At 34.0% G+C, this 15,022-nt stretch overlaps 1 protein-coding gene across 1 annotated transcript; it reads right to left on the bottom strand.

The window, feature by feature from the left end:
* Positions 1-835: 835 nt before the first annotated feature.
* Positions 836-13,118, bottom strand: LOC114273412 (calmodulin-binding transcription activator 3-like; the record flags this gene model as incomplete). The annotated part of the gene is made up of 11 exons (XM_082865902.1): positions 836-1,130; positions 4,144-4,239; positions 4,462-4,725; positions 6,523-6,605; positions 6,823-6,941; positions 7,019-7,110; positions 9,388-9,451; positions 9,539-9,749; positions 12,057-12,099; positions 12,737-12,825; positions 13,005-13,118. Coding segments are annotated over 4 exons (324 nt in total), but the record flags the coding sequence as incomplete, so codon positions are not given.
* Positions 13,119-15,022: the final 1,904 nt, after the last annotated feature.

Genomic DNA, 15,022 nt, shown 5'->3' with positions numbered 1-15,022 from the left:
AATAAAAGGAATAAATAGTCCTCTTGTAATAATAATTATTGGATGTATTGTTTTAATTTTAGTTGTAGTTTTTTTTATTATTTGGTTAAGACATGTGCATGCGGCTGGTTTAGGAATAACATCACCAGTTATTGCACAAGGACTTGATCCACAGATAGTGGAGTCATTTCCTGTGCTTACCTTTCCTATTGATGGAGAGGTTGGTTTTGATATCACTGACTGTCACATATGCTTGGAGGAGTTCCTCCAAGGAGACAATGTACGAATACTCCCTGCTTGCAGGCATATTTATCATATTGATTGTATCCAGACTTGGCTAACTAGAGATACTCAATGCGCAGACTGCCGTTATAACTATGCAACATAAGAATTGGAAAGCATGCCACCTAATTTATCTTAAGTTGTGCTTCTTACTCAAAGTAAATCATAGGGCATCTTTCCAATCACTATGTTGAATAGTTATAACAATAGTCAGGACATCGAGTCTCTAGAAATTAGTTAGACTTAGATATATTCAATGTCATAAATACGCTTGCAAATGGGAGCACTTGTACACTTTCTCTGTTCCTAAACTCCTCCAAACATATATGATAGTCAATAGTTACAAAACCAACCCCTCTGATGATCAGTAAAAAAAGTAAACATAAGAAATGACTTCATTATTCCTGTGCAATAACTAAGTAAAATACCGCACACAACTATTGCTATAATAAGGCCAACTGCATGTACCTTCTTAGTAAGGTTATTGATGTAATTTCACTGTACTTGTACATTTTTATTAATCAATATATTTCCTTTTGGCTGATTAAAAAAAGGGCCAATTTGTTTCGTGCTGTTTGTTTACAATTGATGGGTGTTTTTATTATGTGCTTCATCAAAATAAAAATATATAGTGTATTCAATCCTTGCTTTAGAAATGTGCAATCAAAAATAAGAAACAAGCCTAGAACTTTGCTTTTCAAAAATCTGCAAGAGGGCCCAATTCTAGAACAAAATTGTGCCATTAAAAATTACATTCCCATCTATTAGTGCAAAATGCATCAGTGATGTCACCACTGCCCGATTTTCGCCATCATCGTGGAAGATCAGAGATAGACTAGTACCCTAACAAAGATTCATTCAAATGTTTCCTGCACCAGTAAATAAAATTTTAAAATAAAAAGAAAAACAAAGTAACGATCGCATAACAATAAATACAAGCATTATAGTCACGATTATTACAATAGACAGAAACAAAAATAGGATCTGTAGATAAGGCAGTATCAAAAAGGAGAATCAAATAACTAATACTCGCAATACACCTAAACATGTAAGGATTCATAAAACATAATACATATAGATTTGATGGTTCAATTGAATAGAAGAAGCAAATACAAATGATAACCTAACCTCTCTGTAAGGTGGGATTTTTTGTTCAAAATAATGGCTGCTATGGAGTTTCCAATTAGGTTTATTTCTCAGGTTATTCAGTGTGTGTCCACAGTTAGTTATTCCAGTGTGTTAGTTATTCCATTGTGTTGAATGGAGAATTGGAAGGTTATTTCAAGGGAGAAAAAGGTTTAAGGCAAAGGGATCCAATTTCCCCTTACCCTTTTCTTTTAGTTATGTGCTCTTCTTAAGTATAATTTGACTCACGGTCAGTTTACTTTCCATCCTAGGTGCCAATCTTTGGGTATCAGTCTTAGCCTTTGCGGATGATCTTTTTGTTCTGTGTGGGGCTGATATTCAGTTATTCAGAATTATAAATGACATTTTACATCAGTTCCATTTATGGTCTAGACTTCAACCTAATCTACAGAAGAGTGCTGTCTTCTTTGCTGAATTTCTTCTGTTTTAAAAGCTGATTTACTGATTGTTCTTCCAATTCCAGAGGGTCTATTAACTGTCAAGTACTTGGGTGTGCCTCTTATTTCCACAAGATTGAGGTATGGGGATTATCTTCAACTGAAGGACAGAATACGCTCTAGGATTCAGTTGTGGGCAAATAAGCTCGTCATATGGGGGAAGCATGCAATTTATTCAAATAGTATTCTTTAGTGTATAGATCTATCGGAGTTCCCTTTTTATTTTACCTCAAAGAACTCTAAAGGAGGTGGAAAGTTTGATTAGAGCCTTTTTATGGTCTGGTTCTGAGCTCAAGCAAACAGGGGCAAAAGTTAAGTGGGAGAGTATTTGTGTTCCTAAACAAGGAGGAGGGTTAGGTTTTAGATCGCTGAAAATTTGGAATAAAGTCAATATGATTAAACACCTTTGGGATATAAGTATGAAGGCTGATTCACTTTGAGTTGAATGGATACATACCTATATTTTAAAGGTTCAATGCTTTTGGTTTATTAATGTCCAAATGATTCCTCATGGACTATAAGGAAGATATTCAAGCTTTAGAGAGATTGGGCAGCCTCTTATTCATTACAGAATAGGGGATGGCAGTCCCACCTTCTTATGGCTTGATAACTGGCATCCCGTGGGGCCTCTTTATCAACATTTTGGAAGTAGAATTATGCAGAATATTGGTAGAGCTCTTTATGTGAATGTAAGATGCTGGCATTGGCCTAGATTAAGAAATAAAGCAATTCGGCAAGTTATTGCTTTAACACCTCATACCCATATTCCTAATCTGCACAGATCTGATAAAGCTGTTTGGTTACCTTCAAAGAGTGGTAGCTACTCCTCTAAATCTGCTTGGGAAGCTCTAAGGCCATCTAGAGCAGTGGTCCCATGGTGTTCTATTGTTTGGTTTAAAGGAAATGTGTCTAAATGGGCTTTTGTGAATTGGCCGATTTGTTTAAAAAAATTAGCTACCAATGATGGTTTATTGCATTGGGGAATGGAGGTGGATCCTGCGTGCAGTTTGTGTTGATCTGTAAATGAATCTCATGAGCATTTGTTCTGCTCTTGTCCTTTTACTGGGAAATACTATGTTCAAACTTTCCTTGGCTTGCACTTTATATCATGTATGATTGGAGAGGAATAGGAGAATTTGTACTCAGTCTGTTAGTCACAAGCAAGTGATAGTGGCTGGAATAGTTAAGGAAGTTAGAGCTAGAGCTTGTTCTTTCAAGAGAGTTGAGAATTCTTTGCAAAATTGGCAAATCTGTATGGACTGGGGGCTGCCTTGTTCCATTCTACATACCTGATAAATAGATTTTCTAGCTTTTTTTTTGTTTTGTTGTTTTGTTTTGGTGTTGATCTGTGTTTTTTTGTTTCTAGTGTGCAGGAGTAGGTCCTTGTTTCTTGTTTTCTTTGTGTTTTGTGTGGAATAAAATTTGAAGTCACCAAAAAAAATAATTACCTAACCTCTCTGATATGAAAAAACTACTAATTCTACCAACCCAATTCAATAAAGATACAACTTTCAATAATGAACAATCCAAACCCTAGGATTTGGATCCGCAAAAAAATCTGAAGTTACCTGGTTTAGAAACTTAAAAAATTGTGCAGCATCCCCAAATTTCATTGTTCCTATATGTCCTAGGTTGAAAGTAGGCTTTCAATCTCCAATCTTTATATTTATGATCAAAGTTTCCAATTATTCCTCGTCATTACTTTAGGATATGACGTTCTAGGTTAACTATGCTTGTCTGATGTGATCAGCTCACATATTCACCTTTCTACTTGTTGCTTATGAATTTAACCTTTATGTTAAGCTATGGAGCATCATAACTGTGATTCGCCTATTGATATTGCATATACTTGAGGTAAAGATGGGCTATGTTACATGAACACTAGAAATTAAATAAGGTTCCAGCAAGAGAATTCATGATACCTAGACAGTTATTCCAAAAAAACATGACTGCAAAAACAAGCCTTTGAGAATTTAGATTTTGGACATCCAGAGGCCTTCATCTACATAGTTAAGATTACTCACTCTATCTATGTGACTAATATACATATAGACTATAGGTGTCCAAATCAAGAAGGGAAATATATTATTGAACTAAACTGATAATAGATAAAAATGAAACATGAAGTAATGTTCTTGAGTTACTACTTTTAAACTAGCAAACAGTAAGAACCCTATGATCAGTACCAATGCTACTTTTAAACCATAATTCTAGCAACTAAGCCTTATGCAACTATACAGAAGATATTAGTATCAATATTAGTAAATAAATAGCCAAGTAGACAGATAAGCAAACTTACTAAGAAAAAGAGTCCCTCCGACATTGAGTTTGTCCTATCTTCTTCTTCTTCTTCTTCTTCTTCTTCTTCTTCTTCTTCTTCCTCTGATATTTGAACCTGCATTTGACAAGAACAAATAACATGAATAAAATGCCATATTGCAAATTTCATGATTAACTATGTACTCGCTTCCTCGGATGAATGATGGCAATTAAACGATGAGGTATGCATGGGATTGTTGTTGTGAATGCACACGTGTAGTAGTTGGTGCAATAGGCCCACCCATAGCCTGTTGAGACTCCAACTACCCTATTCGTGCTTGTTGAGCTTGGATTGTACCTTGCATCTGACTAAACATAGCATCCATCACTCCTTCACTTGCATCTCCATTTGTACTTTATGTTGGTTAAGTTGCTCTTGGACTTGCGTCTCAATGAGATGAGCCTGCTCTTGTGACTGCCTAAATCCACCTCCAAAGACATTTGTCGGAGAAGGACCCAATCCATATGTTCGAACACGACCAGGTTGATCAAGCCCTAGAACCTGTGTGAAGATCTCCTCATCTGTAGCACTGGATTGTGCTTCGAGCTCCTTCATTTGTGTCTGCAATTGTTAGTCAATGCCACCAATAAAATTTATATTAACAAAACTAATAAGAGTATCAAGTCTATGCATCCAACTGTGTCCAAGTGTCATGAAAACACAACAATCACAGCTGAAGCACCAGCAGAAAACACAGCTGCAGCCACAGCCACAGCCACTAAAGCCCAAGCGACTCATCCAAGGGCTGCAGCCACAGTACAAGTATATGCCTCTAATAAAAATCATCTAAACCAATGCACTAGGAAAATGAATGATCAAAAATAACACTATGCCAAGAAAGACAAATCAATAGGCAAATAGAGACACTCTTGGGACTCTCTCTCTCTCTCTCTGGTGGAGAAGGGGAGGTATCATCCCTCCTTTGGGCTGTTGAATTTTGTGTCAAGTTTTATCTCCACGCTACAGTCAATCTTAAGCTTAGTAGTTGAATAATGCTATACAAATTATATATATATATAATTACTTTACAAAGACTAGTACACACTAGTTCAACCTAGCATCTTCTTTTGAGTCATTTTCAATTAAATTGCTATTGTGTCATTAACTTAGACCCCCCCAAAAATGGTGTCTTTGAACGAGCAAAAAAAGGAAAAGATGGTGTCTTTTATAGCCTTCTATCCAACTTCTCTCAACCGATAATAATAAAAAAACAGGACTTGAAGCGCTGGATGGCAGAACCCTCAGGAAAATTTTCAGTTCGATCCCTCTATTCCCTAGCTGAATTGAATTGTGGTCAAGTGTTTCCCTCTTTAAAGTCCAATATTTTGGATGGCTAGCTTGGCTTTGAAGAGTTAATGGCTCCTAAGGATTGGTGTCTCTATAGCTTCTAATTCTAGGTTATATCTTTTCTGTAATGATAAGCTGGAAACATCAAACCATCCCCTAATTGATTGCCATGCTGTTTGGAAAGTTTGGGCATCTATCCTAAGATGATGGGGTTTGTCATGAGTGGCTCCTATATCAATTAAGTCACTGAGTGATTGGTGGAGAAGATGGAAAAATTAAGGAAAAAGGTTGTTTGCACTACAACAAAATTGAATTTTTACAACTTGCAATGCATGCCGTAAAAACTCTTTCACGGCATGCACACAAATGCCGTTATATGACATGCCGTGGAAAGTTGAGTGTCATTTACGGTATGCAAGTAAAGTTGTAAAAAGTAATAAATTAAACATTAATGACATACTTTGTATGTCGAATATAATTTTTTACGACATTTTTGTTATGCCATAAATCATCATACTTTCCATGGCATAATTTTGCATGCCGTAGAAGATTAGTTTTAATATATTTATGGCATACTATGTATACCGTATATAATCTTTTACGACATTTTCTTGCATGTCATAAATCATTACACTTTTCACGACATAATTTTGTATGTCGTAAAAAGTTATTTTTAGTATATTTTTGGCATACTCTATATGCCGTATATAATCTTTTACAGTATTTTCTTACATGTCATAAATTATTACACTTTACACAGCATAATTTTGTATGTCGTAAAAGGTTATTTTTAATATATATATATATATATAGAGAGAGAGAGAGAAGAAAAGCAAATTCAAAGTTCATTACATGAGTAAACTCAATATCTGAACACATGATATCACTAAAATGCCCACTTTAGTACTTGAAAAACAAATTACAAGATCAGATAGCAAATTATATGTACAAATGAAAGGAAAAAGATTATACACAACACAAGCCAGTCAAGTCTAATTCATTATTAGGAGCAACAGAGAGAGCTAAAGAATCAATTAACTTGGCCAATACAGAAAGGCCCTATGCCAATACCAATTGGAAGGATTCGAAAGCACACATTCCAGAACAACAGAAAAGCACCCAGCTTCCTGCAAAGCCACGGCAAACTCAACAACCTGCAGAAAAATAAATCCATCTTAAGAGGAAATCTCTACTTCAAAGCTTGCAAACTTATGAATTTTTTTGGAAAATATATAATAGTGGTAGGGTCATAACAGTTTTATGCACTCTGCATCACTCAGCAAATTCAAAATTGACAAAAGCTACCCAAAATTGGGAAAAAATGAAGAAAGAATATAACAAGAAAAGAAAATGAAAAGAGACAGTGTGTACCGAAATTGACATGGACATCATCATCCACTTTGACAGAAATCAGCATCCCATTTTGCAACAGTAGTGGAGAAGAAAATTTTGGTTTTTGCAGGCAATTCATGATACCCTTCAACATGCTCCTGCAAGACAACATGACTCATGAGCACCAAAAATTGAGAAAATTTGGTGAATTGTCCACAATATTTTTTGTACATACAAGCTCTGTGCATCCTCACCAGCCTGAGGAAGTCCTTATGCTGAGAATCTTTTGAATCAATAGCTCGATCTAGTATGCTGTTAGATGTTGCACTGCACCAATCAAAACAATTGGCATTCAGCATAATTCTCAATTATACACATAGGTGCCCTATATGATGCAAATATATTGTAGCAAGAGCAAAAGTTATGTATCTTCCATTTAGTAATATTATCCTATTCGAATGGATCTGCGTTGGTTTGAGTTAGGACCTGCTTTTTCTAAACCCCAAATTAAAAAGACCTCTATTTCTCAAATGAATTAGACTTTTTGAAATCTTGAAAACAAATAATTTTTGGGTATTAATGGTTAGATTGAAAACCAATACGTCGGAGAAAGGGTTAAGGTTAATTTAAACTTAGATTGGTAGGCTTTTGGGGCTAAAATGTACAATTTGAGGGCATTATGAACAATAGGCTGCAAATAGTACTTGGGGTAATTCAGACAGTGGAGGAGAAGAAGGGGGGAAGAAGTGTCTCACCCTCGTCACAAGGTTTAGTAAAATTCATACAACCACAACCTCAAATCCTCATAACTCAACTCTCCACTAAAAAGTGAAGATTATTTGCAAATCCATAGGATGCTACATTCTCCAAATTCTACAAAAAACAATGACTTCAAAATTTGGAAAGTAAAAATTTTTAACCAACTAAAATATTTTAGAACTAATAACGACTCTATAAAAGATCTAATAACATTATTTAAAGCATGGTAGTAAGACAATAGTAGTCTATTATTCACACATTGAAGCTTTCATTGTATAAAAAGAATATATTGGTCCCAACTGTGTCCTTTTCTCATAGCAGTTACTCAGAAAGTCACATGATCAATTATGTTCAATAATCAAAGTTTCTATAGGGCATGATCATGCATGAATTATTTCGATCAATGTATCACCCATTAAGCTACTCCAATATTTTTATAAAAATACCCATGTTGATTCTAGTCTTTCCAATTTTTTATGCTCATTCGATCAAATATCCTCATAAATCCCTTTCACTCTTTTCCATTTTTTATTCTCTTTCAGCTACAACTCATTTCATTATATCTCATCTAACACCAATGTTTCTCGGCTTTCCAACATTTGCTCTATGGCATTTAGGTCATTTTGTCACTATTCAACATAAATTTTCTTGTTTTCTGGTAAGTATAAATTCTCTTTAAATTTGCTGCTTTTATCATTATTAAAGCACTTAAGGTGAAAATCAAACTTTAACTATCCACCTAAAATCCAGAGGAATATCGTCCCTTAAGGTGCAAAATCAAACTTTAATTGTCCACCTCATACCCTTGAGAAAATCCTCTTCAACTACTGTCTTCTTACAAATGATTATGCTAAGGCTCCTAAGACAATAATTTACTGCATCTACATACCAGTTAAGAAACAGATGCGGAACACAACCAGAAGAGAGGAGACAACTTTAGAATTTTAAACGAAGCAACCTTGGAACCTTGTTTGGTCAAGTATGTTTTAATTAATTTTCATGGACTATAATTTACAGCATCTACATAAGACAAAATAATTGCTGCCTATAAATTTTATTACACTTTTAAGTTTCTACAGCTTATAATTCTAAAAATCAAGTTAATTCCAACTCGTTTCTGTCTACAAAAACCTCCAAACTTTCCCTAACCTTCTTAAATCCTAGAACTACAAGCTCACCTTATTCAAACCAACCGTGATTTCAACCATATGGAGCAGCGATCAAAGTTTCCTTCCTAGTGCAGCTTTACATAAATTTGACATCAAAATCCACGGGAGAGTGCTTCTTGTACTTGTCCACCAACACCAATGTGGAATGCAGATCAATTAAGATTTAGTTCACCTGACCAATTGATTCATTGGCCAAATAGTTCTGCAGTTCTTAGATATACAAACAAACATCTTCATGGTAATTTAGTTTGTCTTTTTCTAGTCTCATCAAAGAACATCACACCACATAAAAGTAAATTACCCTGCAGCATGTGGTAAAGATTATTTGTGCTTGTGCCATGACTACGGTTGTTGACCACCAATGGAATGGAAATACAGTAAACAAAGAATAATCTAAAACTTGTTCATTCTCATAACAAGTGAACATCTCAAAACTTCCTGGATATTCTATTTTAATTTTTAAAGGCAATTCATGTGATAATGATACAGTTATTTGCTTAACAATGTGTATTTTTACACAAGCAGGAGTTGACTTTTGACAAATCTACATCAAGGAAAAGCGATGGATCCAACTTCAAAAAATTAATAATGAGATCATATTGCCTAAAGAATTCCTATTGTTTTCAAATAATACTAAACTAACCAACTATTGAGAAAATGCAGACAAGAGATTTACCTATGGCCGATCATGAACCAGATGATAATTCCCTTCTCTTGTTCCAATTGAAGAAGTCTCTCTCCTAATCAAACCCAAAAAGCTAGTCAAGGAAAGCCATGAAATTAAGATATAGTAGGACATACACACAAAGACAATATCAAATTATCACCTTGAGGCATCCAAGTTTGTCTAACCAAATCATGCCTCTTCCTACTACTAAAAGCAGTATTAATTCCAATAACTATGAAAGCCTTCTTCCTTGCCAAGCCCTCATGAGTCAATTTGAGATGTGAGTGAACTCATCAGATCTCCTCATCTCTTGAGAACTTCGAGTAGCAGCCAGCTCCATCTGAAGCATTGAAATTGACTTGTCTAGTGATCTGCCAGACCTCCGAAAAAACTGAATTATCAATACAAACTTCAATTGATCCAGTACACACGCACAAGAAAAAATACGAAGTATGACGAGTTTCAAACTCACTGAATCGTTCGATACAAAGGAGCTTGTGGAGATCAGTTAGGGTTTGAGATCAATTGATTGAGAATGCATTTGGCTTGTAGTCTACGTTTTCATGGCTCTCACCAAACCCTAACTTCAAATAAAATGATGAATTCGAAGCTTTTGGGAAAATATGATAGAGCCAGAGAAAAATTTATCAATTGGGAGAGAAAGTGAATGACATACATTGGGAGGTCATGCGAAGTCGCGCGATCAATCAAGGCAATGCTAGAAAAGAGCTCGAAAGCTCGCACGCAGAGAGAGAGAGAGAGAGAGAGAGAGAGAGAGAGGGTTTGGGGCAAAAACATGTACAGATAGAATGAGAGGAGTTTGTGAGAGTGGTGAACAGGGCTAAAATAATTTTTTTGAGTTTTTTTTTTATATAGTTATTGTAAGTTTTTAAATATTTTAAATAATTTTTTTAACTTTTTAAATTCAAATAATTTACATATATTTAAAAGAAAAATATTTTTTAATTTTTTAAAAAAATCACTCAATTCAAAAAAATATAAAATTTAATACATTTCATATATATTATATTTTTTTCACAAATACCTTACTTTTTAGTTGTATTCAAATTAGGCACATCTAAAAAGTAAAAAATAAATAAATTATTAAATTAAGGGAAAATATTAAATCAAGGTAATTTTAAAAAAATAATAATTACAAATTAGTGAGAAGCCATATAAATATTAATCATTAAAATTACAAACTTTTTCATGAATATGTAATTTTTTTCCCAAAATCCCACTGGGTGCAATTCTCCCTTAAAAGAGACCCTAAATTATAAAATAATGTATAAATTATTTTTTACGTTGTCCTCAATTAGGAAAATCTAAAGTGAGAAGCTTGGTTGGAAATTGTTAGCTTTTTTAAATAATAAAAAAAGAAAAAAAAAAATTGGCTTGAAATTTTTTTTAATAAAAGTTTTCACATCTTAATGTATGCCGTGTAAAGTTATAATATTTCACAACATGAATTGTATGTCGTCTTTAAGTGCAAATATTTTATATCATATTTTTGTATGCCATGAAAATATGCATTTTGGCATGCCATAAAAAAAATTCAAATCGAATTTTTTTTTTTTTTTGCAAAAGTTTTCACAACATGTTAATGCATGCCGTGTAAAGTTATAATATTTTACAACATAAAATGTATGTCGTTTTAAGTGCAAATATTTTACAACATATTTTTTAAGTCGTGAAAATATAGATTTTTTACGGCATGCTTTTACATGCCATAAATATATGAATTAACGACTTATATGGTATGTATGTCATTATTGAAAAACTACTAATGGCTTGCAAAAAAAAATGTCATAGAATGTACTAATTACAACATGCATTTGATGTGTGCCGCAAAGTTGAAGCCGTAAATAGTTAGTTTTGTTGTGGTGTTAATGGTTCAAAAACTTATAGATCACAAAACCAAGTAAAATAAAAAGTTGCATCCTTCAAAGAAAACATGCATTGCTCCAGAAAATTTGAATGGGAAACAAAAAGAGTACAGAAGAAAAGAAAAGCAGATAGATGCATCAGATTCTTAAATACACAAAACATGAATTTTGGTTTTTGTTTTACCACCAAAACTACATCCCAAGAATCAACCTTTGGCACACTGATTCTAAGAGCTAGAAGAAGGAAGACTCCCACTTCCAATCCAGTTCAAAAAATGCCTACAATGTATTAGTGACCATCTTGTTACTGTCGAAAAAAAATTAAAAAATAAATAAATAAATAAAATTTGTAACGTTACGTACACTGGGAATAGCCATGGCCAAAACAATATCCATTAAGCACCAACAAGAAACAAAACAATGTAACGTACTAAAACCCATGGAGGAGCTTTCCAGATCATAGAAGTGCCACTGAGTCGGGAATCTTACGAGTAACATGATCATTGTAACGACCATTAGTCCAAAAAGAAACTAGCACGGATGTGAAAAGTTGGGCAACAAAACACATTAGATTATATTTTGTAGCAAGATTCCAATACGTGGAAGTTATACATACACAAGAAACCTTGAAACAAAAGTGGTGGTAAAGTTAGAAAGCGATGTTATTCTAAAATAGCCAGCATTATGTATAATACATATTGGCTCAAGAATCATCTGATACGGTATACAATTATCAATTGTGAATTTCTTCAATAATGAAGAAACAAAGGAATAATAGAATAAATTTCTAACCTTTACTTCGCAGTAGTGGACAAGAACAATGTTCAAGCGCTCCCTGCAGCAGGTGTCATCCAAATAAGAAGCAAATGAGAATGTGCAGCAAAAGCCCTTCCAAAATAACAACTAAGGAAACAAAAATGGTCAGATTTTCATTAACTTCCATAAATTGATTCAATTTTCAAGGTGTAGTCAATTTCATGGAAGTTCATACAAGTTAACATGAGTTTACAACTATAGACATGGCTGTAATTCCAAACATTAAAATGATTAGTATGACAAAGAAAAGGGGTGAAACTTTAAACCATATTTCATCTTTTTTCCCTCACAGAAAAAGGTAATGGGATTTCCAAAGCAGCAAAACTGTTCCAGAAGCAGATATAACTAACGAACCAGATTCTACTCAGCAATTGATGTCTATTCAATGCTAAATAGTATCAGAGGACTGGACTTATGCCTGTACATGCACAAGAAGCTGCAAGTAGGCATTTACATTCAATCAACTTTTATATGCTAATACTAATTAACAGATAAACTTCATATTAAAAGCAATTGCCCAGAGGTGGTCCATAATACAGACAGATTTATATATATGTATATATATATATATATAGAGAGAGAGAGAGAGAAGTGCAAAGATTTGACAAAATAAACACAAACTTTGATAAAAGCAAGGCAAACTTTTAGACACTCACTCTTCAAGCAACCAATAGCTTCGCCTTTGGAAATTTTCATTTTCTTCTCCATGGGCATAGTAGCAATGCAGCACATCAACACTCCCAGCCTGAAAGGACATTATACAAGCAAATTACCTTGGAAGTGTAATAAAAATATACAGCATGAACTATTCATTATATCATATAGTGCAAAATTCCTGAAAGTCACAAACTTCTGTCTGGTGTAGACAAAATCAACTTAAAAAATAAAAATTGCCTTCAACAAGCATCATCCTTTCGCACAAACCTTGAGCCTCTCATGAGCTTCCTTCACTGTCTTTCCATCTTTCTTCTTCCTCCAGTTATGGCCATCTTTTCCGAAGTATCTCAATACCTTTCGAAGTATCTCAATACCTTCCGATCAAAAAGAAAAAGTGAACCACCTGAAAAGGGACATGCACGTCAAGCCAAGATACTTTGAAGATATGAGAAAATACCCTCTTCTATCCAACAAAATTTAATGGGAAAATGCCCTAAATGAAGATAATGACACATTTAGATCACAAACATGACAGCAATAAATGCCCCTACAGCTTCAAACCATGTTATTATCTATGAGTTAAACATAAGCTGCGTGCTACTCCTAACTATCTAGAATTATCAATTACAGAGAGGAAATAACCAAGGCAGCTAATTTAAAACTAAAAGGCTCTTGTAGTGAGGATAAAAAGGCAGGACTAGAAGAACCAAGACAGACAGAAAAAAATTGAAATGACAAATAAGCATCAATGCCATCTGCAGAAAATAATGCAATTCCATTTTCCAAGCCACAAGTTGTGTGGAGAATGATGTCCTAAGCAGAATATAAACTCCCAATGGATTTAAAGGAAACAAAAATCGAAAATGAATTTCAACAACAATCAATGTTCAGGCGAAAATGAGATAACACTAAGTGCTAGTTGGATCTCAATATCTCATTGAATTTGAAAGAGGTTACAAATGGGAATTTCAATGATGATGTCAGTCAGAACCAAAAGATAATTATATTTAGCAATAAAACATATAAAGGAACAAAGAGTGGAAGTTTAACATAAAGAGTTGGGAAAAATAAAAAGAAAAAGAAACAATAATGCAGACAAAAAGACCCAAGAACAAGGGCATGAACATAAAGAGATATAAATAGGCAATGCGGGATAGCTGTTAAATTGATAGAAGTGAAATAACAACTTGAAAAATGCAAGGGACAAAAACTTTATCATCCTTGGCCTTTAGAAAGTGTGCCAAAGGCAAATACAAGAAAAATATTTGAAAATAAGAGTTTAAAGACGTTAAATATAAAGACATTACTGCTTCTCAAACTTCCCAGTTTTTCCCATACTGAACTTCTCCACTTTGAATTTACGTGTAAATGATTGACTACCTACAGCATATGTTACAGAAGTGTTGAGGAAATAAATGGCATCACACAAGTTGCGATACAGATTTGATCTTGGGTGTAAAAAAAAAAAAAAATGAAGGAAGAAGAAGAAGAAAACAATAGAAAATAAAACTAAAACAAATGAACTACAAACAACTTGACCAAAACAGAGTTTTATGCAAGAAGAAATTTTACCAACAGATCATTTTTAACACTCCAATCCATCTAAAAGTTAATATGAAAATCACGAAAGAACTTTCCAATAAATTAAAGCAAAAAACGAAACTTCACAATTCATCAAACACTTGGCCTTCAAAAATTCTGAGGTGGAAAAAAAAGTTAGGGTGGGTTGCACCTCAGCGAAATAAACAAAATTGGTTATTTGGTTAAAGTTCCTAAAGACACCTTAAACAGATGTGCACCATTGTGTATCCATACCTAAACCGTGAAGGCATTAAAAGTAACAATTCGAGAAAAAAAAAAACTACAAAAACAGAGATCCTTTTTGCTGAATTTACAATCAGACCAATTGATAACCAGCTTTGATGATGAACTTCAAACAAATCCATCAATAAACACAACATATAAGCACATATTTATCCTGATTCGATCATATTCAAACAGTCCAAAATTCATTTCCACAGCAAAGAATCGATCATATGCTTCAAAACTCATCAGATCTACCGATCACAAATCGATCAATCGAGACTAATATATACAAATATACGCATATACAGAGATTTGACTGTAACTTTGAAGAACCGAAGATAAGAAGAAGAAAAATATCTGACTTTTGATCAAAACCTACCTCAAAGGCCCGATCGATCAAGGGAATGCGCACAGAACATACCTCAAACAGACTAGAACGAAGAGAGCACGAGAGCACGCACGCCGAGAGAGTGAGAGAG

Source organism: Camellia sinensis, chromosome 4, assembly GCF_055761805.1.
Source record: "Camellia sinensis isolate YWXY chromosome 4, ASM5576180v1, whole genome shotgun sequence".
Taxonomy (NCBI): Eukaryota; Viridiplantae; Streptophyta; class Magnoliopsida; order Ericales; family Theaceae; genus Camellia; species Camellia sinensis.
Note: the sequence above shows the minus strand (reverse complement) of the source record. Positions and strands in the feature narration are given on the sequence as shown.